This window comes from Mauremys reevesii, linkage group 11 (genome assembly GCF_016161935.1).
Source record: "Mauremys reevesii isolate NIE-2019 linkage group 11, ASM1616193v1, whole genome shotgun sequence".
Classification (NCBI taxonomy): Eukaryota; Metazoa; Chordata; order Testudines; family Geoemydidae; genus Mauremys; species Mauremys reevesii.
Genome location: NC_052633.1, coordinates 35046485 through 35072001, shown reverse-complemented (window position 1 = coordinate 35072001; position 25517 = coordinate 35046485). Strand labels below are relative to the sequence as shown.

General features: G+C 42.8%; 1 protein-coding gene across 9 annotated transcripts in view; it reads right to left on the bottom strand.

Moving 5' to 3' along the window:
* PDE11A (phosphodiesterase 11A) overlaps nucleotides 1-25517 on the bottom strand; it is a 219773-nt gene that overhangs the window by 115445 nt on the left and 78811 nt on the right. For 2 of the 9 annotated variants that reach the window (XM_039494563.1, XM_039494564.1), the window contains one exon: nucleotides 18259-18319. The exons of the other annotated variants lie outside the window; for them this stretch is intronic. In XM_039494563.1, the coding sequence (XP_039350497.1) occupies nucleotides 18259-18319 (61 nt within the window). The remainder of the gene's footprint in view (nucleotides 1-18258; nucleotides 18320-25517) is intronic. 9 annotated transcript variants of the gene reach the window in all.

Below are 25517 nucleotides of genomic sequence, written 5' to 3'. Positions count from 1 at the left end.
CTGCCCACACTGGATCTCTCAAAAGGAAAGTCAGTGGATCCATTCGCAACAGAAAATTTCTGGCTGTTAGGAACTGAAACTTCCTTGATTAAATCACTTTTACACCCTTCAGTTGCAGTAAACTGCTTGCACAGGCTACCATGAGGATTCCTTTCCCTAGGCGCTTCTCTAAGCAGCAATTCACCCCTCACAGAAATTCTGCCCTTCCCCTCTCCACCTAGGGCTTGCTCTACAGGAACACTTCCCTGAGCAACCACAGCCACTTTCTGGGTCTCACTTACACTTAGACTCACTTCAGGCCCCACAGGCGGATTTCTACACAATCCCCTTTTAGGCACACCTACAGACTTTCTAGACAACAGGTCAGAAGTCGTCTCCTTCCCTTGGCCATGAACAAGTTCAGGAATCTTTTCCTTCTTGCTACAAGTTGTTAAACTGTCAGTAGGTAACACACTTAAATCACCTTTATGCTCTCCTTGTGCCCTGGCTAGGGTATCACCCTGATCAGACAGAGTTGCTGCACCCTTTTCCAACCACACATTAGCAACTGGCAAACCACAAGCACCAGAATTGTCTGTTCTCTGGGATTTTGCTAAGACACTAACTGGATGCAACCTAGTCACAGTGCCATTCTCCCCAGCAGACCCAAACTCAGGACCATTCCCTTCCTGGGCTTTAGCTGTATTTACAACCAACTTCGAGACAACTGAATCACCCTCAACCATTACAGGCTGACAGGCACCTTCTGTCTGCTCCACAGACACAGAAGAGCCGGAGACACATTCTCCTTTACCAGACACACAGCTTGGGATTTTACTTCCCTTGTCCCAGCACACAGGGCTGTTCACAGACAACTGCTTGGAGACCGAGGTAGCTCCCTTCATAGGCAAGTCAATACCCCTGACAGAGACAGGCACATTCCCTTCACTGTCACATTTCTCCACACAGGAAACAGGTAAGGGACAGGGACACTCATCTTCCACTATCCCTCCCTTCCCAAACTGCTGATTAGACAAAGCCATCAGCTCACAAGGCTGCCTAGGCTCCTGCAAACTTTCCCTACCAGGCACATTGCCTCTCCCAACAGATAAGCTGCTGCTCTTTTCACTACACTGAGCTACTTTTAGCAAATCACAGTTACCCATTTCAGGTTTACTTCTACAAGCTGCACTAGCCAACAATCCATTACCCATTACAAATTTACCCTCTCCTTCCTCAGTTAGGGATTTAACCTGAGAAACATTTTCCTCCCCAATGAGATCTTTCTGCTCTTGATTTAACTCCAGATTCACTTCTGAGACATTAGACAGACATTCAGAATCTTCATTTACAGCCACACTGCTTTCTTGCACAGACAAGCAGATATTTCTCCCCAGGTTAGAACTCCCATCTCCCCAGCCATAGCAAAACTGGTTAAACACAGAAAACTGCCCAGAGTAACCCCATATATCAACACAGTTATAAACTGGATTTTCAAGAGGATACAGTTTCTGCCGTTCTTCCCTTGCTTTTTTGACTTGGAGCTGGAGTCTAGCAGTTTCTTGTTGCATCTTGTGAGTCTCCTGCTGCACCTTGCGAGTCTCCTCCTCAGCAGCCAGCAGCTCTTTCTCTCAGCAGCCTCTTTTTCTCTCTCAGCTGCCTCTTTCTCCAGCTGGGCCAAGACTTGCTTCTCTTCCATTCGAATTTTTGCCAGTTCTTGCTCATAATCAAACTGCAGGCTGTCTCTCAAGGCTTGCAGTTTCCTTGCTTTCTGTCTCATGGTCACTGATCTTTAACCAACCAAACTCTCAATCCCAAAGTTAAAATTTGGATAGCATGGGGTTCTGACCCAAAGCTTAATTGACCTGGTTCTGTGGATCCTGCCGACTACGCCACTGTGACTGAGCGATTCTGGCGGGACCCAACTGAGAGTGCCAAATCAGGACCAATTGCTCAAACAGGGCAGTCACAGCCCTAGGCTGGGGTTTTTCCACCTCTAAGGCAAACCAAACCAGCCAGACAAAAAGGACTTTGGTCTCACCCCACTGGCTAACCACAAGTCACACAAGCAATTTCCTTAGACACTCCAGTCTCCCAGTATCACCACCAGTGCACTCGTCCTGGGGATAAATGGTTATGAAAACCAACACCCAAATAAAAGAAAAAGGTTCTCTCAATCCCAAAGGACCAAGCCCCAGGCCCAGGTCAATATACACATCAGATCTTACCCACAAATCACGCTGTTGCCAATCCTTTAGAATCTAAAATCTAAAGGTTTATTTACAAAGGGAAAAAGGTAGAGAAGAGAGGTAGAATTGGTTAAAAACAATCAATTACATACAGTAATGGCAAAGTTCTTAGTTCAGGCTTGCAGCAGTGATGGAGTAAACTGCAGGTTTAGATTAAGTCTCTGGAGAGCATCCCCCACTGGGATGGGTCCTTCAGTCCCTTGTGTAAAGCTTCAGTTTGTGGCAAAGTCCCTCCAGAGGTCAGAAGCAGGATTGAAGACAAGATGGAGACGAAGCATCAGGCTTATATAGACTTTTCCAGGTGTAAGAATCCCTTTGTCTTCACTGTGGAATTTTACAGCAAAATGGAGCCTTGAGTCACATGAGCCAGTCCCTGCATACTTTGCTGAGTCACAAGGCGTGTCTGCCTTCTCTCCATGGGTCCATTGTGTCCTTAATGGTCCTTAATGGGCCATCAAACAGGCTAGGCAGAGCTAACACCAGCTTGTCTGGGAGGCTTCCCCCAGAAGCACAGCACAAACTTGAAATATTGACAGCATAGAGCCAACATTCATAACTTCAACTAAAAATGATTCAGACATACAGACAGCATAATTATAACCAGCAACCCGGAACCTGGTCTTAGACACCTTAGATGACCCCCTTTACTTAGGATTTGGTGCCACTACAGGACCTTGGTTGCAACCCATGTTCTATATGGTCCCCATTTATATCAATAACGTCACATCCACCCTCACTGATTACAGTGAGGGTCTGACAGGTGGCAAGACGCAGTGGTTGCCAGTGGGGTTTGGGGCACTGGTTTCCCCATGCGGGCTCTGCTGGCATGGGTGAGTGCAGTTAACATAGTCCAGCAGGCCTACATGGGGCAATTAGAGAGCAACATGCATCCTGTGGCTTGGGCGGTGAATCCAACAGTGTCACAACCCACTCAAAAGCGCTGTATCTTACCCCCTACTTCATAATTACATGAAAAAATCAGGACGATTATGGAAAATTAGGGAGGATTGGCATCTCTGGTTTAGCTCTTCTGTATATAACAGTCTACACCAGGGGTGGGCAAACTATGGCCCACGGGCTGCATCCGGCCAGTCAGGGTTTTGGATCCGGCCTATGGAATTGCCACCCCCGTGGTGCCACAGGACTAAGGCAAGTTGCCTGCCTGCCCTGATCCTGTGCTGCTCCCGGAAGTGGCCAGCACCACGTCCCTGTGGCCCCGGCGGCTCCCATTGGCCAGAAACAGGGAACAGCAGCCAATGGGAACTTCGGGGGAGGTACCTGCAGGCGAGGGCAGCGCACGGAGCCCTCTGCCTCCCCTCCCCCCAGGAGCCTCAGGGATGTGGTGCCGTCTGCTTCCGGGAGTGTCACGGGGCCAGGGCTGGCAGGGAGCCTGCCTTAGCCCTGCTGCGTGCCGCTGTCACCCCAGAGCCGCTCAAGGTAAGTGGTGCTGGGCTGGAGCCCGCACTCTGAACCTCTCCTGCACCCTGCACCCCAACTCCCTGCCCTGAGCCCCCTGCCATACCCCAAACCTCTCCTGCACCCCAACCCCCTGCCGAACCCCACACCTCTCCTGCACCCCAAACCCCTGCCCTGAGTCCCCTGCCACACCCCGCACCCTTCCTGCATCCTAATCTCCTACCCTGAGCCACCAACCGCCTGCCCTGAGCCCCCTCCCACACTCTGCACCCCTCCCTGCACCCCAACCCCCTGCCCCAGCCCTACATTCATGGCCCTGCATGCAATTTCCCCATCCAGATGTGGCCCTCGGGCCAAAAAGTTTGCCCACTCCTGGTCTACACTGAGATCATGTTGATATAACTTTCTGTTCAGATTCTTCTCATGTAAGTTTCAAAAGACACCTTGTGCTTTATAAAGAGAGAACTATTGTTTGACCAGGAATCTGGCGTCTTTATTTAACAGAGAGACAAGAGGGGTGAGATAATATTTTTTATTGGACCAACTTCTGTTGGTGAAAGAGACAAGTGTTTGCGCTTACACAGAACTCTTCTTCAGGTCTGGGAAAGGTACTCAGAGTGTCACAGCTAAATACAAAGTGGAACAGATTGTTTCTAAGGAATTATTAGTGACATAGCTCATCTGGAACAGACTGCATGTCGGGCCCAAGCCTATGAGGTGCTGAGAGCCTTCTGCAAGGTGCTAAACACCCTCAACTCCAACTGAAGTAAATGGCATTAAAGTCTTCACTTCCAGCTCAAATTGCTAAAGGAACAGTGGAAGCTTGGTGTAATAATTAAGCAACCCAGGATTCCTGGGTAGATCTTTAGCTGGTGTAAGTTGGTGTAGCTCTATTGATTAACCCACTTTTTGTAGCATTGACCCAGTGTGGATTTTGCTGCATTTTTCTTCTCCTCCTTTCTTTCTCATGACAAAACAATTCTGAGTAGGAGCACATGCTGTCATATGCAAGCAAGAATTCCTATTCGGAAGGCGGTTAAAGTAAAATCCAGGGGATTTAGAAAGCACCAAAGTCCTTTGACATTTCCTTGATGCTACTTCTTGCCAATCAAAGCAGTCCAGGTCCTTCTTCTGCAGTAGCTAACCTCACCATCAAACAGAAGAATATTTAGGAAATTTATTGAGGGGTTATCTTATGGAGTTTCTTGTTCCATACACAGGCATAACCCAGGTAAAGGACCACCTGGTTCATAATTTACATTTCACCATTTTTTTCTATTAGTCTTTTACAGTCTTATCTGTCTCTATTGACATTATTGACCATTTAAGTATTTTACTGTGTAATCATGTGCCTCTCTGGTAAAATATAATCATATGTTGTATCTTTTGGAAATACATTCCTGTCATTTTGTTGGCTTGCCTATGGACACTGTGAAACTTGCCATTGGTGTTCTACACTTGTCTATTTTTAGCTCAGAGGTATTTAGTATTAATGTGACAAATGTCACTGTCACAGTATGTCATTGCACTTCTTGCTGTTGGCACTTGGGTCTATGCTTCTTTCGTTTCCCCAGAGAAAGCTGTCTCTATTCTCCTTTCCATTTTTTAGGATGACAAATCAATGGTAGGACTTCAGTCTTTTGGCAATTCAGTATAGTTAGGAAAACTTCTCATAGCAGTTCCTAAATATTGCAGTTTTGCCCATGTATTTATTATAATTTTGATTGTTCCACTTCTTGTCCATAAATCAAAGGTACATACTCTAGGGCAGGGATTCTCAAACTGGGGGTTGGGACCTCTCATGGTGGGTCGCAAGCTGTCAGCCTCTACTCCAAGACCCACTTTGCCTCCAGCATTTATAATGGTGTTAAATATATTAATAAATGTTTTTCACTTATAAGTACTCAGAGGCTTTGTATGTGAAAGGGGTCACCAGTACAAAAGTCTGAGAACCACGGCTCTAGGGCTATTACTTAAATTTTAACCAAGAGACTCATTAATATAGGCCAAACATCATTTAACATGCAGCATTGTAACATACTGCTAATATTTCTTGTATACAACAACACCAACTTACATTCTAGTTGGCCAGACTATGCAATTGGATACAACTGACAATAACAGGGACACGAAAACAAGTATGCACAACTTCAATGAAGCCCAACATGGGTAAGTGTTGGAGAAACAGAGAAAGAGTATTTTGTAATTTAAACTAGAAAAGCATATTGTGAGGCTTCTTACATTAAAGTTAAAGCTATGTGGAACATATGTGAAAGAATACAATCCTTGGGACATGTCATTCAATTCCAAAATGCAAAAAGGGCAAGAGCATCTCTGCTGGATAGGTGAATATCCTTAAAGCAATAAACTAGTATTTGCTTGTCCACAAGAATAGTAGCCACAAAATCTATCTATTTTAGGTTGAAACAGGGAAAGGAGAAGACTAACCTGGGTCAACACAATTTCTTACACAAAAGAAAAACAGAAGAAAATGGCATTTATTGTTTCTTTGGTTAAATAAGTCTTTGAAAGACATAATCTATTTCCATTTACCAGACAACCATCATAAAAAATGAGAATGGTGCATCAATTAGTCAATATCAAAAGAAAGCGAATTAACAATACAACATATTCTATAAGTTATAGTACATTACTTCCATATTTACTCACTTTGAGCATAGTCTTGGTCAAAGGGATAGCAGCAGGAAGGAATATGAACCAAATGTTGCTCACAGTGTAAATCTGGAATGCCTCCATTGATTTTTTAGTCTAGATTTACATGAGTGTGACTTAGAGAAGAATATAACCTTTTGCAACAATCCAGCTTTAGTTTTATCTTTAATGTAGAAAGTTGGTTGATTGCCTTAAGGACCTTTTCAACAGCTTTGGCCTTATCAGTATGACTTTTGTGAAATTGATATCAAAATGTATTGAACCTCTACACCAAATACCATTCAGAAGAATCTGAGCGCAAATATTTACAATACTTCTGTAAAACCCTGCAGTTTGTAGGACAGACATTGTGGTTTGACATTTCCTGCCTCTCAAATGTCTCTGTACTATGTCTGACATGGCTCTCAAATCTTCAGCATGCCACTAATGTTAAATATTCTAGCCAGTCATCAGGACATGGTCATTCAAATAGCAAAGAAAAAAAAATTGCATAAAACCTAATGCCCTGCCCAGAATCTTAACTAGGCCTCAGTAAGAAAGGAAATTTATGTTTTCTTTTGATCAGATAGAAAACCACTGCCTTGGAGAAAACTGTTGGTACTAATTCAGACAGTTGCTACATGTTTCCATTTCCACTTTACAGCAGCATCAAAAGGGAATTCTGAAGCTAATGGGAATGGAGAGAGTCCAGCACTTGCAGAATTGGGTCCTCAGAAAGGAAAACTTAAATCCAGGCTTGAATACTGAGAACAAGCTAACCTGAATATGTGAATCGTATTGCATATTAAACAGACAATGCACAGTTAACTTAGGCCTTAAATTGTTGGTTAAAAACACTTTGTATCTTAACTCTTTCTGTATTCTGTCCAGACCTAAGAAAGAAAGGATTTCTTTTTGAAAATGCTGTCCCTAAAAAAATGTATTTAGCAGGTAAACATTCCACTGCTGGTATATGTAACCATACAGCTGCTGTGGAAGATGCATGTGTACACAAAGGTTCCTTATAGGGGTGTTCTAACGCAGGGGTTCTCAAACTTCATTGCATCGCAACCCCCTTCTGACAAGAAAAATTACTAAATGACCTTAGGAGGAGGGACTGAAGCCTGAGCCTTCCCAAGCCTCACCACCCTGCATGGAGGCCAAAGCCCCACCGCCCAGAGCAGGGGGTCAAAGCCGAAGCCCAAGGGCTTCAACCCCAGGCAGGGGGCCTGTAACTTGAGCCCCACCACCGAGGGCTGAACCCCTCGGACTTCGGCTTCAGCCCTGGGCAGTGGGGCTCAGACGTTGGCTTTGGCCCCAGCAAGTCTAATGCCAAGCCTGGTGACCCCATTAAAATAGGGTCCCGGCCCACAGTTCAAGAACCCCTCTGATAGTTTGAGAACCGCTGATCTAATGAACACCGTGGTTCCAAGTGTGTTAGGCCATGGGGATAAAAGGAGCTGCTGCTGGTATTCTCCAAACATAGGCAGAAGTGTGGTGGCTTCTGTTAATGAAGTCTAAAAGCTGCTGCCACTGCTGATCCAAAAGGTGGAGTGGCTGGTCCTTCTGCCCACTGAAACGCCTGCCTCCCATCCTCTGGGAGTGAAGAAAGCTTCTTACGAAGAGGCTCTCCCACCCCTAGTCTGATGAGACTTGGTGCTAGAAACCCTTGGAAGAAGAAGAAAATTGTTTTTGTGAGCCAAACCCTTACTTCTTTATGAAGGGGGAAGGTGTTTAACCACTCCAGCTCAAGGGCTGCTGTTCACTTCTCCACCAGGCATGAGTAGGGATAAACAGGACCGGCTCTAGGCATCAGCAAACCAAGCACGTGCTTGGGGTGGCACAATTCCAGGGGCGGCATTCCAGGAGGTTTTGTTGTTTTTTTTTTTTGCTTTGGCAGTTGTGCTCTTTGGGGTTTTTTTTGTTTTTTTGTTTTTTTTTTTGCTTGGGGCGGCAAAAAACCTGAAGCTGGCCCTGGGGATAAAGAATTGTTGTCTGGACCCCAGAGAGGGGCAATGTCTGTAGTGGGAGGGCTGGGATGCTGTTCTGCTGGGTAGCCTATCAGCACTATATGTCTGTGCAATAGGTCAGAGGGTAATTGCCATGAGCTTGAGGGGTGGCACTTCTTTGAGGCAGTGCTGATGCCAGGGAAGTTTAGGCTGAGGGAGAATAGCATATGGGAGCTTGGGACTTCTTACCAGTCACAGTATTACCCCAATACACACCCAGACACAGAGCCTAAGCCATCCTGCAGTGCATAACTCCCAAGGAAAGGGAACTGAAAATCAGCTTGAGTGCTCCTCAACAAAATTAGCACTGCCATTAAGCCATTTATGAGTGTGGCCAACAGTGATTCCTGCTTTATTTTAATTTTTTTTAAAGGATTGATTACATTTTTTAAAAATTATTTATAAAATATCAATAAATGCACATTGGCATCTCTTGGTTGCCTCTTGTATCCTTGGGGATTGCTCAAAAGACCACTGAAATCAGTGGGAGTCTTTTCATTTATTTCACCAGGCTTTGCATCAGGCCACTAACATGGTGCAACTGCTTAGCCTTACATTTGATTTCTCAAGAAATTCTGATGTGTTCCCGTTGATATAACTTGACAGGGTGATTGTCAATAACTTGGCTCAAAAGAAGTAAAAGTCAAGGAAGGTTACAGTACACTTTTGAAACTCTAGATCTAAAAATGCCATAGGCAATTAAAACTCTGTTTTACATTTGGTTTGGTTAAAAACAAATTTTGTATATCAACTTTCATCCCAGGTCACTTTTTCATGGTTAAAAGAGTTTCCTTAGATTGTAATCAATCATGTAAATACCTCTTAAATGTCCCATCATCACAGAGGCATTACTGGTTCCAGTACCATGATAACATTAACAATTTTCAAAAGTCTTGGTTATTGCATAATGGTGATAAATAATCATTTCTATGAGGTAAAATCTTAATTTTAAAAAGCCTTTCTCAGTATTGGTGTAAATTTACACTGTATTTCTCTTTGTTCAAAGAACTATCTCACTGTGGAGTTTTGCCTGAGTTAGGAGTTCAGAAGCAGCAGCAGCCCTTGATAACACTTAACACAGCTCTTTTTCTTTCCTTTCTCAGAAACTGGCCATGACTGTGGGTTTTACAACACCTTCTGATGAAGCTCTTTGTCTCTTTCTTTCTTCAGGGTAATTTTGTGAAGAGCATGGGGGAAAAACAGCTCAGAACAAATGGCTGGGTGAACTATCCGTGAGAACAGCATTGTAAGCAATATTATGAGTTACAAACTTGGAGATATACAAATAGTGAACTGTTGCAGTGCAAATTTTAAGGGATGTTAATCATATATCTAGTAAATACACTGCATTCTTCATTTTAATACCGCATATCATACTGGACTATATTTTGGACCTCAAATTAAGTCATACATGCATCCTGTTAGCCACACAATGTTCCTGGCAGGGCCACTTGGTGGGGGGGGGGAAAGAGGCAGTTTACCTTGAGAGGCCCCCAAACCGAGTGGCGTTGTAACGGGGCTGCTTCACCACTTGGGTTTGCCATGCCCCACCCCTCCATCATGACAGAGGGGCAGCTGCACCAAATTTGAGTGACCCCGTGTGCCAGGTTGCCAGGTCTGGAACAGGGAGTTGGGCCCAGCCCAGTGGGACAGGAGCCACTGCCGGGAGGTGAACAGGGGAGGCTCTATGTATTTTGCCACCCCAAGCACAGCAGTCAGGCAACTTTCGGTAGCTTGCCTGCGGGAGGTCCGCTGGTAACGCGGATTCAGCGGCATGCCTGTGGGAGGTCTGCCAGTCCCGCGCCTTCAGCATACCCGCCGCCGAATTGCCACCCAAACCACGGGATCGGCTGACCTCCCGTAGGCATGCTGCCAAAGGCAGCCTGACTGCCTTCCTCACAGTGACCGGCAGGCCGCTTTCTGTGGCTTGCCGCCCCAGGCACGCGCTTGGTGCGCTGGTGCCTAGAGCCGCCCCTAGAGGTGAGTGTGGGGCAGGCTTGCTCTTCAACCCATCCACCACACAGAGCGTCCCTTCAGTGGTAATTTTGGAAGGGTGGGGAGCACCAGTTTCAGATTTTGCCCTGCCCCCCATCTGTTAAACCTCTCTGTGGCACTGGTTTTTGGTATAAAAAAAAACAACCCTTACATGGAGAATTAGTTGCATAAACAAGGTTATTCTTTCCAGTTATATGTATTTTGCCTCAATTAATCAGTGGCATTTTTTTAACATGTACTCTTCATTATTTGCATCACACACCAAAAAGATGAGGCATACATTAATACTTCTGTTGAGCTGTGGACAGTTGATTTCTGACAGCTGAGTTGCATGAGAAATGCACTGGACACTGTTTTCCTTGGTATAATTTGGCCACATACATACTCGGGGTGGCTAGCCCTCCACACCACTTGCACTGCCATGGCTACGCTCTAGTTTTAGGACGCTTGTTGTATAAGACATACACAAAAGGGAGTGCACAGTGGCTGAGCTTTTTGGACAGTTCCCCACCTTGTTCCCCAAAGATGGTAATTTTAGACACTCCCTGCCCTTGCTAGCACTCTGGCAATAAAGATTGAACAAAGCCCTGTGAACCCTGTTGGCCCCACCCTGCTATACCTGCATCAGATGTTAGGTGTAGAGAGGGGAGTTAAAAGGTGAAGGCACAGCTCAGATTGGGGCTGACTAGTTTTGTTTCTTGCTTGATGAGGGATGTCTGGGTTCAGCTGTGAGCCAGAGACAACATGCTGCCTGGATGAAATGACCAGCCAAAGGGAGCCTGAACAAACAGAGTGACTGCATAAAGACATGCACTGAGTAAAAAGAGGTGGGTTCTGCCAGAGACTGACTTTCTTTCAGCGCCCTCTCTGTATAAGGTACAATCAGTTTTACTTTAGCCACCTCTTTTCCAAGGACTGTCAAAGCTCTCTCACTTAACAAAGCTAATTGTATTGCTTGTTTAAGGTACTGGGTTCACCACACTACAGAGGAAATTCCTCTATGTATCCAGGAAACTGGAACAGCCCAGGGAACAATGGGGGTGAGCTTTGCACACCACCTCACCAATAAACTTACCTAGAGGGGTAACAAGATGTTTATTCTCTGTACTGCTGAAAGTGCCAAGTGTGATTGTAGCTTTTGTGATGTCTCCTAGGAACTCTATGCCCAATAGATGAAAACAGCACTACCAAATTCCAAGTGCTGTGAAAAGCCTTCAGAACCCTCTATCGATTGCTTGAATCATCCAGTCCCCTAATCAAAAATCATTTCAGCTATTTCTTTATAAAGAAAGTCACTTCTGAAAATAGCTACTATAAATCAGACTTTGCAGCAGCTGCAAAAATTCTCTATAAAACCTTCTTATTCTCTTATTTCTTACAGCTACTAATCTAACATATAAAACACTAGTCATTTGGGGTATTAGCCTTATTTCCTCCTTTGTTTGTTTATTCAGATCCATATATTCAAAATGTATTATATTTTACTATTGTATTTCAGCTTATTAACTTTGCTTTCATAAGCAAGTGTGGTATAGTGATTGAGGGTAGTTAAGATTCCTTGGTTCTATACTGTTTTTCAACTGACCTGCTGCATTATCTTTGGCGAGCTGCTTCATGTTACAGTGCCAGAACAGTTAGGAATTTGTAAAATGGGTATTTAAAAAAACCCTCACAGAAGCACTATGAGGTGTAATTAACGTTTCCAGTGTGCTTTGAGGGCCTCCTAGGAAAGGCACCATGTAAGTGTGAAGTATTATTATTTTTGGTGTTTAATAAAACTGTTTTTCTTATAATACCTTATTTACAAACACTTCCAGTTTCCTATTCCTTTTCCTTCTGGATCCATTTCTGGGCTGTGGTATGGATGTTGTTAAACTGTCTGAGATGCTGAGAACTCCGTATCTGTAAATCCTGCCCTCAAAGATGGGTGATACATTACTCCACCACTGGCCAGCAGACCAGAGAATCTTTAGGGCTCAATGACGATTCCTCCCGTTTCTCCCCTCTCCCTCTGAGGGAGGGAGCAAGTTACTTTTTGTGAAACAGCTTGCTCACCTCTGTGCACCCAGCCAGCTACTCTGTGTTACCAGATTTGCCCATTACCTTGGGGTATGCTCATTTATTAGGGTTACTCTTCTGGGGTGGGGATGGGGGGGTTCAGTAATTCTATCAATGTACTGCTTGTGTCCTCATATGGTACTTCTCCTTTCTGCAAGTTCCCTCCCAATGGAGCTATCCTGAAGGACATAGGTTTCCCAGGGCTGGGTTCCTCCAGCCGCAGAATCAGATGAGGTTTCCCTGGACTCAGCAGGCTGGGTCGAACACCTCCAAGCTGCCACCTTCAGGTGCCACAGGTTCAGCATGTCCCTATCCCCACTTTCATGTTACAATTATTCTGGTAGTAACCCACTTGATAAGCAAACCCCGCAGGATTTTTGGCCACAACAGGGATCTTTAGCTTAGGTAAGTGGAGTGTTGCTGCAGAGCGAATGGGGAAGCCAAAAACACAAAAGAGAAGGACAGAGAGGGAGGGAAGCAACCAGCTTAACCTTAAAAGTTATTTATTGCCAGGTAATAACCATACAAGGGGAGCCAAACAAACAAAACAGTTACAATATTAAATCTAGCTTAAATTTGATTATAAAAGTGAGGTTTGGAAAACTATAACTGATCACACAAGTCAGGGTTAGAAAGCTATACCTGGGGGGCGCTGGGGAGAGAGTGTGAGAGTGTTGGGTTTTCACCACTCCATGAAGCTTGAACCGGTCGGCGTTCCCAGGTGGTGGCAGTAGCTAAGGGTCCAGAGTGCTGGAGGCAGGCAGAGCTCCCAGCATGATCAGTCAGGAGAAGATGAAGTCCCAATGGAACTGATGCAGATTTTGGATCCAGGCATCAGAGCACTTACTTGTGCATGGGTAGGGGTTTTTGTAGGGAAAGAACAATGGTTCAAGGGAGAACACTAGATTTGTTTATAGGTAAACTGATGGCTCAAGGGAGTATACCAAAGTTGTTTTGTTCAGGCTAGAAAATGGGAGCTGATTGTTCCTGGCTATGGGCAGTGTTCCTTCCAGGGAGCTCACAATGCAATTAGGCAGCTTCAATATTTTGGAGGAGGTTTAGGTTGGATATTAAGAAAAACTTTTTCACTCAGAGAGTGGTGATGCACTGGAATGGGTTTCCTAGGGAGGTGGTGGAATCTCCTTCCTTAGAGGTTTTTAAGGTCAGGCTTGACAAAGCCCTGGCTGGGATGATTTAGTTGGGGATTGGTCCTGCTTTGAGCAGGAGGTTAGACTAGATGACCTCCTGAGGTCCCTTCCAACCCTGATATTCTATGATTCTATGATATCAGTAAAGGATTTATTACTGGAATTGGTCTGATAACTGCTGAGCTGGGTGTGTGCAGCTGTGGGTTCATTAATCTCTGGAGCAGAGATCCCCCATCATGCAGTGCTTCCCTGCTTTTCTGGCCCCAGAGTTCAGTGCGGTTTTTGCCTTGGAATCTCTGTTCTCCATTCTGTATGCTAATGGAGGTGCCTTCCTGTCCTATCCTTGATGCCAATGAGGTTAGGGGCATTTCCTTAATCCTGTTGTTAGCCAAAAGGGCTCGTTTCCCCCTGGAGCTTACCTAATTACACCAAGGAGGCACGGAGACAGGAAGACAAGTACCACACCCTTTATTGATCGGTCAGCTGAGCGGGTGTTCCTCCCTCTCGTGCCAGAGAAGAGAACACACCTTACATGGCAGATGGGCCCTACCTTTTATACCGAACACACAACAACAGCCTACGCTTGTTGTTGTCTTTTTGGTTGACCTGAACCTGTGTAACATGCATCTATTAGGGATAATTGGATACATAGGATACATATATCATTTTGTGGGGGCTACAAGATACATCTGTTGAGGATACATTGTCATTCTGAAGGGGACAAGATGATACATTTGACCCTTTGTGTACTTAGATTTTTGGATGCATATATGTGAACGCAGCTGCATAACTTGGGGGACCAACATATACTCTGGGAAAAAAAAAAACAAACTGATAAGCTGAATAGACTTAGGTAGTAGATACACCTTCTTCAATCTAATTCTCTGTAAGCTTCCAACACACAATTGGACACATAACATAACTTTTTGGTTTTACAGGGCCATACACGAAGGCTTCATTAGCACTATAATTTTCCAACACTGTCACCCTTGTCCGGAGGGGTTTAGGTGTGTCTTCCACTGCCCTTTCATTGCTTTTTGTAAGACTTTCTTCTGATTGGTTTTGGTTCAAGCAGAGTCTTGGGGGGAGGGTCCTTTGTGAGTCATACAGGCTGGATATTGTGCCCTGGTTCCCAAGGAACACAAAGCTGACAGATAACATCTGGACAGTGAAGAGAGGGTGTGAAGCCAGGGCTCCTCCCACTTCCTGCCCCATTTGCTCAGAGAACAGTACATAGAACAAATAAGCCCTGCTTTACATGCTGCAGCCAGAGAGGCAATAAGAGCCTAGCTGAAGAAGGGAATAAGGGAGAGACCTACTCAAGAAAAGGCTGTGACAATCTAGCCCTCAGTGTCTATTTTGACACAAATTGTGTTCACTTTACTCCTGCAAGTATTCTTGAAGTCAGTGAGATGACTTGCATGGAGATGGCAAGCAGCATTTGGCCCTTTGCATATGGTTCATTCGAGATCTTTATTTTTAATGATGCAATTTCATGGGTTTTCCCCATTTTCAAAATAGAAGAACTCTCTTTTCCAGGCAAGAACATAGGATCCTTTTTTTTACTAAAATTGGCAAAACACTACTTATTCTCACCTGGGTAACACAAACCATACTGATTTGGCTCAGTAGCTGAATCTGTTCACTTGTGCATATACAGATGACATGTTTTGTTTTCAAGTAACACAAAGTATGGTTATATTTTAAACTGTAAAATAAGTGGATGCTTTCAGGTTTAGCTTCCTAATTTGTCAGCTGGAACTCTGAGTATATAAATAATAATGCAAAAAGGAATGATGCAATACTATTTAAATCTTTCAAAGTTTTATATGAACAGTTTTATTTATGCATGTACAATGTTACCTCACTGCAATCATGTACTAAGTAAGTAGCAAAATGATATTATAGGTTGGGTTAATTCTCATTGAAGCCGGTAGGTGAAACTGTTGTCCTTCATTCAGGATAAATGTAAGAAACAATAAGGTTTCTTTATGAAACCAAATAGCTGAAACAATAGATGCCCCCAAATCACAGGCACATATTGCTGCCCAAAATAAAGGCACAGGCAAGACTGATCAAAAACTGAGCCCTGTGGGCACATGGGTTATGCTGGATATTTGGAGGAGGTGTCAGAGAGAAGCAGCAGAAAGCCAAGGACACAGCCACAGAAGAACTAGTAGCATGCTCCCTGGGAAAAAAGCTAACAGAGCTTGTGAGCTAAATGCTGGCTGAAAAGGGTTTGGAACTGTAAACAAAAACTCTTCTGTTTGATTCCAGTTGTGCTGAGGGAAACAGGACTTTGTACATTCTTTGTAGTGAAACAGGATTTTGTCAAAGAAATACCTGGCTCATCATCAGTTTCTCCTCCTTACCAAAACAACCCGCAGGCTCCTGAAAATTGGCTAACTGCTCAGGCCAAAAACGGGTAACAATAACTTAAAGTGTCATAGTTCTCTTATAAGCCACTGCCAAAACAAGGAGAGTTACATCGTTTCAATTTCACACTTCAAATGGACTTCCAGAACAAATGTGGGCAGATTTCAAGTCAAAAGCTCATCTTTCCCATAAGCTCAGTCCGGGATCTTTCTGACATATTTAATAAAGAAGTAAGTCATTTTCACTTAGTTATTTTTCTGACCATAACTGCATTTAAAGCTGAGAAGCCTATGTATGATGAAGTGTTTAACATAAAACTTCAAACAATGAAAAAAAATTAGACCACGAACCAAAGTTTATTAGTGTTTGTATTTTACAACAAACATGACATTAAAAACACTGCCAGCTGTTTGAACATTCAGATTTGTTACACAATTAAATATTAGAGCTAAACAAACTGATTTATTGCATGTGAGTGCCCCACTCTCAGCCCCTCCACTGTACCTCCCCTGCTCCCTATATGTGATAGAACTGCAACTGGCCAGAGAAAGGTACCCCCCTGGCGTACTGATTGTGATTTGGAGCCTCTGAACTCAGTGCTTTTGTGCATCTTTTGTTCTCAGTGGGGGAGTGGACATAGATCTGCATTAGACAAGGGACTGAACTCTTGAGGAGTTGCATGGTAACATAGATGTGTTCTGAGACTTCTCTGAATCTGCTATAGACAGTTCATCTTCTGTCCTCCACTAGGAGTACTGGGCTGCACTAAAACATTGATTTTTAGTTAAAATCAATGTGGCCTAACTTGTTTCCTATAGGATACTATTGGTGCTAGATTGTGGTAACTGAAAATAAGGAAGCCCAACCATCCTATACGTATAATTAAAGTCACATCTGCTGTTCTAAATGCATGTTGTGCAAGAAGGACCAAATCCTGTGCTCCTTACTCATGCAAGTAGCACCACTGATGAATCTACATGAATTCTGTGAGAAAGGGGAGCAGGATATGGCAAAAAAAGGTCACATCGGGAAAGTAAAATGTCCTGTCAGGAGATATGCAGGTGCAGCAGACCCAGACACCTTGATACCCCTGCCCAATTTCCCCCTAATGTGACCTTCTGTACAGGTTAGGCTTGTGTTAATAACCTACATTGGACTTGGGGGAGGGCATGTTATCCTCCCAAGAAAACAGTGCAATAGATATTTCTAAATTATAGGCCTGGAACATGCTTCCCAACAAATGGACAGCCTGTATGCAGAGCTAACAACATCTCTTTATAGCACTCCTGCCTCTAAAAAATGTTGTTAAAGAAAATAAGGTTAATGATAAAAGGTTGGAAATGTTTGAAAATCAGATAAAATCAGTAAGTGTGTGTGTTAGGAGTCTGCCCATAAGTGCAGAACTGTTTGTACTTCCTTTATGGAAAAACTTAAAATTAAGGAAGATCCACTATACTCTGAAAGTTGTGACAAGATAGTCTGCTTGGGTGGGGGTTTTTTTAAGTGTAGACTTTTTAAAATTCTATTCCCCCTTCCCATGGATTATGGGGGAAGAGGCTAAGAGGCTCTAAGGACAATTACAGATGTATTATCTTTCTTTTTCTCCATAGACCTTACAGAGTAAAGCTCCAGTACAGATAGAACGGGAGCAATCTCTTCTTTTATTAGTGGTTTGTTTGTTTTTAAACCTTCAACAGTTTTGATGACCCTTCTTCTTCCCATCACCCCTACCCTCATGTGTATGGAGTGAGTGGCTGTGGAGCACGCATGTAAATTTACATTTCACTCTTCTCCTAAATTCAATACCATTTCCTATCCTTGGATCTTTAAGAGGGTAAAGACATTTTTCTTCTTTTCCCATCTGAACTATTCTTCTATGCTCTGAAAATGCAATGCTGTGGCTAACTGAGCATTTGAGGTCAGTCCGAAGCTATCTGCTCCTTGAAACTTGGTGCTTCTAATGGTTTGTGCATGAACAGAAATGACTCCTGTCTCCTGTAAACTTCAGTAGGGCAGGATTTCCCTCTACCTGGTCCTCTCTAATGCTAAGCATCTCAAAGGGACTCTGTAATTGCCAAGAGAACAGGTGACCAAGTGTGTGCTTGTGAGCTCTCAGACAGTGAAAACAATACAACATCACTGCAAGTGAGAGTTTCAGTTAAGACCCATCTCTAATTATCAGCTAATCATCACCCAGAAGGATAAAAGCACTTACTTGATTCAATTATGCCAAGTTCCTGGATGTGGGTTCTCATCTTTATTTTATCACAGTCATGTGACAGACAGAAGAATGGAATGTAACCAATAAGAAATGAAAGTATTAAACTAGATACAAAATGAATATCAAATCAGTAAAGGGAAACTTATCTCACAAACCTGTGGTGTCTTGCTAAATCCTTTGTCAGCTGTGCTTGAGACGCAAGAGGAATCATGTAGTCTGCAGTCAAAAAAAAGTGTGTCATGCTAAGCTATCCTAGTTGTGTGGTAGTTTCAGATAGCATCAAGTAACTTGGCTTGAAGTGGGTAATGAGTGATCCAGATCATTTGGTCCCCACAGAAAAACAGCTAATTAAAGTAATTGCAAAATATTATGCACATGAATTCTAACATATAAACAGTAAGAGAATTTATACAGCACTTCAGATTAACACATTTAAATGCAATGTTCATTTCTCATAACACTAACTTTCCCATGGTGCATGTATGCATAATGTCTTTGGTACAGTAATTAGTGTGGTAACAACACTGTGCATGCAATATATTAAGGTCATTTTATTATAAGATTTAACTTCAGGTTTTTTAGTTAAATATAAATATCATGAATTATAAATTAAAACTGTACAGAATTCACCCTATATAGAAACTCCAGCAGGGGAGAAGACAATGGATGTGAAAAAGCCTCACGCTTTCCCTTATGCCAGAAGGTATAGAGTGAACCAGTGCAGTGGTGCACTGGCAGGAAGCAGGCATGAGCAGGACAGCTAGAGAATGCTATGTGAATTCCCCTCTCCCAGCCCCTCCATTGTATCTCCCCTGCTTTCTATCCCTGATACAGCTCCAATTGGCCATTAAAGTTGCGGTGCAAACAGTTATCTTTTTTCTTACAAAGTTACAAAATATCACAGTTCTTTAAGAGATATATTTATGATAATACACTGTTATAAGCTCTGTAGTGCATCAGCACTTTGGGTGTTTTTCACCTCTGATAGAGGAAGCAATTTTAAGATTGTGTTTTGGTTTTAACCCTACATAAACTAGGTGCTTTAGAAGGTAAAGCAGAAGAGAAATTAGATTCCTTTTTACTTACAGTTTTGAAAAGAAATAATACTACGGCCTATTAATAGTTAATAGCCTTCGTAAATGGGTAGCATCAATGCATAGATGGGGTGGAGGCGATGAAATGCAGACAGGAACAGATAAATGGGTGTATCGCCTCCCTAATGGTGATTTGTTTCACCTTTTACAGAGCATTATTCAGAAATCCTTCCTCCTATGCCCCAATTTCATCTTTCCCCCACGGAAATGTTAGGGTACATCTGCCTCATAGGCTAACATGTGTGTGCATATGAATGACAGTTCTGTACACATTTGTGGTGTACTTGTTAGATTTGTGGGCAAAAATCCCTTTTTCCACACTTTACTGTTATTGGTTCAGTTAAAGGTCTCCAGACATCTGCGTAGGTATTTTGTCTTATTATTACTTTTCTGAGTAGGGGTCCCAAAGGTTGCCTTCAGCATCATACAGGATGTCTGTAGGTATCTTGCATTTCAGCTATTGCAAATCTATAAATCTATAAGCCTATTACATACTTAAATTTATCAAAAAGACATTTTAAACAGACCAACAGATTAATCCTCAGGGCTACATTACTCACCTGGCAGCGGTCCGGGTCTTTGGCAGCATTTCGGCGGCGGGGAGTCTGCAGAAGACCTGGAGCAAGGGAAGTGCCGCCGAAGACCCGGACCACCGCCAGGTATTCGAATCAGGCCCCACAGTTCCTAAAGCCAGCCCTGAGGATGTGTATTAAAGAATCTGACTAGAGTGTACAAAACTACATGTCTTTGGATTACAGTATGAAAAGGACTGTCTCTACCTTAATGTTGTAAGGAAGACAACTATATTATATAGGCCTATTAGTCATGCGTGTACATAAAATGAAGAGGGAAATAAAGAGGGGAAATAAATACAGGAAAAGCCCAGCGGCTTCCATGTTTCTTGATTAAAGATTTTATTCTGTATAATCTCTAACATCTGAACAAATTTCACTCATTTGGCTCCCACAGGTTACTGTCAGGAGCACAAACTTATTGCAGCAAGCAACTGGAAACATGCTAAATAGAATAATCTGTTTGATTCAGAATGGTTTTCCTATTTAGTCATGTTTTTTGGATCCCAAAAATAAAATTAGATATCATTAAACCTAGTGCCTCTAGCTTATTTTGCTGCAATCTAAAATATATAAAGAGAAACCAAAGCAAAATCCATTTATATCTAACTTTAGCAAATGCTTTTCATTTCATTAGATTTGTTAGGAGCACCTAGTATTGAAATCATGAATCAGGCCAATGCAGCCAGAGCAGCTACCTTTATGTTTTTATATAAATTTGATTTAGAAGCCCAGTGGGGTATATACACCTGACCACTAGAAAAATATAGTTAGAGTATTACAGGCTTTTATCCAGAACATGGTTGTGCCAGACTAAACTTGTCTTTTGTGGGAAAAGTTATTTAAAGCTCATTTTCTGTGTGTAAAGTCTTTGGGCCAGGTCTTCAGTGAGTTAAAATTAGCACAGCTGCACCGACTGAATTCAGATATTCATTTACTTCAGTGAAGCCAGACCATACATCTGCTGAGACCGCAACCTCCTGATTGAAGGCAAAATCTTTAGTCCAAAATAGTTATATTTTAAGACCACAATCAGAGCAATTATTTTCCTTATACACCGAATGAGGAAATAAATATTAGTGGTTAGGATACATGATGAAGGAATCAGTAATTGTGACCATGGTCAAGTCATTTAACCCTCCTGTACATTAATTTTCTTATCTGTAAAATAGGGTTAATAATATGTATCAACCTAACTGGGTTGCTGCAAGCCATTATTTCTAAAAAGCTCTGAGATCTCCAGATGACAACTACTATATAACTGAAATGTACAGTTACTTTTAGAACAGCACAAAGTACAAGTAAAAAATTGTCACCATTTCCTCTACATTGTTCACTAGAAAATATAGACTTTTCCTCTGTTACCATGTCTCTGAAGGAACCTTTAACTTCCTTGTTTACAAAATTGTCTGACATTTAAGAACACTAAGTTCTCACTGTAATCAGCAGAAAATTTTCCTTTCCTCTTCTAGTTTCTGTACATTCACAAATGTCCGGCTCATGTGGGCAAATATTACTAGTTTAGTTTTAGTTATACCTCTGGATTTGTACTGTATCTCTTTAGAAAAAAATCATGTCAGAGTTCTTCATTGCTCAAGCAAACAAAGTGCAACACCACTTTCCATCTCTGGATCTCATTAGGAGTATTAGAATTATGTACAAAGTCAGGAGTCCATTTGGAAGCAAATGTGTATGTGATCACGTACTTTATCGTCAGACAATAGTCTGCAGCCAGGGGCGGCTCTACAAAGTAGGCTGCCCCAAGCAGCGCGGAGCGCTGCGCCGCCCTTCCCCAGTCCCGCGGCGGGTCCCCTCTTCCCGCGGCTCCAGCATCCTGGGGAGGGCGGCATTTGGCTCCGGTGGAGCTCCCGCCGGCATGCCTGCGGCAGGTCCACCGGAGCCTGGGACGAGCGGACCTGCCGCAGTCATGCCTGCGGGAGCTCAACCGGAGCCCCGGGAAGACGGGACCCGCCGCAGTCTTGCCTGCGGCAGGTCCGCTAGTCCCGGGCTCCGGTGGACCTGCTGCAGGCATGCCGGCGGGAGCTCCACCGGAGCCAAATGCCGCCCTCCCCAGGATGCCGCCCCAAGCGGGCGCTTGGCCCGCTGGTGCCTAGAGCCGCCCCTGTCTGCAGCTAGACTGCATGCATGCAACCTTAGGAAATTAAAATAATGACATTCAGTTCCAAAACTTACTGAAACAAGTTTCTTGTTCAGATCACTGACTCTAGGCTACTGTTTCTAAAACTTTACACCCTGCTGCAAATATATCAGCATGTTTTATGTGATGACTGTTGGCTGTGCCTCCTACTGTAACAAGTCAAGTCACTTTTTACTAGAGAATACACTAGAGATGAGCAACTAATTAATCAAGGAATATTTGTTTGGAGTACTAAACCAATTCCCTTCAGTTGTGTTCACTTTCTGTGAATATTCTAGCAAGCAAGTTTACCAGCAAAGAAGTACCATGGAAACAGTGAATTTTAAGAAACTATTGGAGAACATCCAGGAGAAAGTAAAATTTGAATGTGTAAATGAGTATTTGCTCCAAAAACCTGACTCACTGAGTCACAGTTATCAGGGAACAAACCTATTACATACTTTGTATGTCAGATGTAAACATCTCCTATGCTAAGTACCAAATATTGACAATAAACAGCTCTCTAACACAGTGGTGTCCAAAGTGGGGTGCATGCACCCCAGAGGGTGCACGGTGGGAGTCTGAGCGGCGTCTTTCTTTCTTTCTTTCTTTCTTTTTTTTTTTTTTGCTTTGGCAAAAATGGTAGAGCTGGCGCCGCAGCGGGTGCATGCTCAAATTTTTTTTACTGATAGGGGTGCGCGATCAAAGAAGTTTGGAGACCACTGCTCTAACAAACTACAGACCAAGAACTGTCTGTGGAAATTATGTGGTGAATAATCTTGAACAATGAATGCATTCAAAACCACAACACATCCAGACAATTATCAGGAAGGTGGAGGAAGAGCCAGGATAAACTAATGTATGTTGCTGTGGGGAAGAGAAGGAAGGAATTAACACCTGGATCTACAAAGGGATTTAGGCATTGCAGCGCCTTACTTTTAGGCTCCTAGAAAATCACAGGAACATGCTGCAATGCACAAAGCCTGAGTTAAGCACCGTAGCTCCCTATACAATAAACATAGGGACAGACACCTAAAAATGTGATCCACAAAAGCCCGCACACTAGCCACGGAGGGACCTAAACTAGCGATTGGAGAGGCTGACGAGGAGTGTGTGCCAAGTTCCTCCCCCTCATGGAGTCTGGTGCCTAAATCCAGGCTACAGGGAGGTATCTACTGTGACATTATCTGATTAAAATATGGCCATATATATCATAATTGCAACCACTGTTCTAGATTTGCAACAAATCTTGTACAAAATGTGGCATGTAAGATGTCTATGGAAAAGTTATGTTTTGCTGGAAGAGAATCTCTTATGAAAAAGCTATAGCATTTAAGAGCCTGATCCATGGGAGTTTTTCTATTGCTTCAACGCCTCTGGGTCATCCCTTAATAAAGAAGAATTCAGCTTTTATCTAGAAATTTTAAACCAACCAATAGAATTCTACAGTTAGGATGATGAAAGTCTATACTATTTTTGAACAAGTAATATCACAGTGCTGGGATAACTGCACCTCTGATCCCTTTATGGCCTTGTTGACAGAACCCCTCAAATGCCTCAGGCCTCTAGCGGTCACATTTCTTGGGGCTGAGTCTCATGACTAAATCTATAGTCTGGAGCAGAAGAAGCTGCAATTCACTGTGATTATCGCAGCGGGTCTGAGTTCAGTTCAGCGCCTGCCGTGCTGTACTCTCAGGGGCAAGGACGGGGTTAACCAGTGACTACTCAGCCTTCTTAAAGCAAAGTATTTATTCAGAACAAAACCATTACAGAGAGAACCTCTTAAAAACAATAAACAACTTATACACATGCCTAGGTGACAGCACGTCACCAATCTTCCACATGGAGATTCTGGCAGGTTTCAAAGTACCTCAGGCCCTCTTTGCAGGGCCTGTCCCTCTGTGTGTCAGCCTCATTTCAGTAAGTTCTTAGTTTGTGTGTGTGTGTGACCTCTCCCCGAATGCCACAGTGGTCCCTCTATACAGTCTTCATTTCTTTGTTTGCTAGGCTTCTCCAACCAGGTCAAACCAGCAGGTGCAATCTTCCCCTGGGAGGTGAGGGTGGAGGGTTGTAACATGTCATGGGAATTGCATCAACTACACCCACTCCCCAGTTATTTTTAGTTCCTGCAGGAAACCCTGTAACTCCCCCACAAGGAGCTGAGTACAGTCTCTAGCTCACAAAGATATATAAAATACGTATCAAGATGATCCAATGGTCTTTGGATATTCCATGTGTTTGTGGTATTGGTCACAAGTCATTTCTATGGAAGCTTGTTGTTTTAATCCCTGTTTTAAATGAATTTATAGAATTTATCCATAAGGAATATAATTGCAGTGTAGAGGGGGGAAATTTCTCTCTGGGTAAGCTTTGCCAGCGGATGTGTAGTAGTTATAGGACTGGTCATGAAAGTGTTGACCAGCATACTCTCTCTGCCAGAGAAAAGATGGTGAGTAACAACAATAGCTAAGAGGCAAGGGGGGGGGGAGGAATAAAAAGCTGGGGACTATGCATTAGAAATAGAATTAATCTAGTGTGTCACCTTTAAAAAAAAAAAAAAAGTACACTGTCAGTGTTACCTATACAGTGAATAGTTTCAATCAAATCTAAGTCAGAAAGACTTGCAGGAGGTTATAAAAAATCAACATTAGATTTTATATCAAAACTATCACCTTTTTATTTAGTTATTTCAATCTGATGAAGTACTTGAGAGCACTTAGACGACCTAGTTAAAAAGACCAGTATCTCTCTGTGGTAGATTAAGCAATCACTGAATGGCAGCAATCTCCCTCCCGCTCTCTATCTTGCTCTCTGTCAAATATGCCTTTTTTTTTTTAATTTAACCTAAGGCAGGAAGTGTTCTCATCTTTACAACAAACATAAAACAAATTTGGAGCTCTAGAGAAAGGAATAGTGCTCTCTTAATCAAAGCTGTCAGCTTCCGATAAAAAGAAAGTAAGAGATGGCTTCATGAAGTCTCATAAGAATGAATGTAAGATTTTATTTATTTTAACCTCTGTCTGAAAAAACAAAAACAAAAACTGCTGCAGCTGCCTTGGGCTGGGTTCATAAACAGTCAGAATAATACAAAATAGCAGAAATAAAGTTTATTAATACTCTGCTGTAGCATACTGATTACAAAAATAATCTTGTCCAATGTTTTTTGGCAGTATTTGAACTGAGCATAAACACTAACAATGAAAAGAAGAAAACTGGGAGACAAGTAATAAAATAAATTGTGTCCAGTACCATATGTAATTTTCCATGCATGCTAGCTTGAACACTCAACCTTACATAGATTAAAAAAGAATAAAATCTCCTCCCAATACTTAATCTAATGGACATTATCATCACTGAGTTACAGTAATTACACAGCTATTGTGTAAAAACAGATTTTTACCATTCACTTCAATGGGATTAGGATTTCATCCATAAAATTTAAAAAGGAACATGGATGCAAAAAGCAATGAAAAATTTTCCAGGTTAAACTTCCTTTTCCCAGCATACTTTAGGATTTGCAGCACCTTTCTTGTGGTATTATTTGACTGACACTTAGGAGGCACCTACCATCCTGCTTTCTTTGTCTGCATCATAAATGCCTTGACCCAATG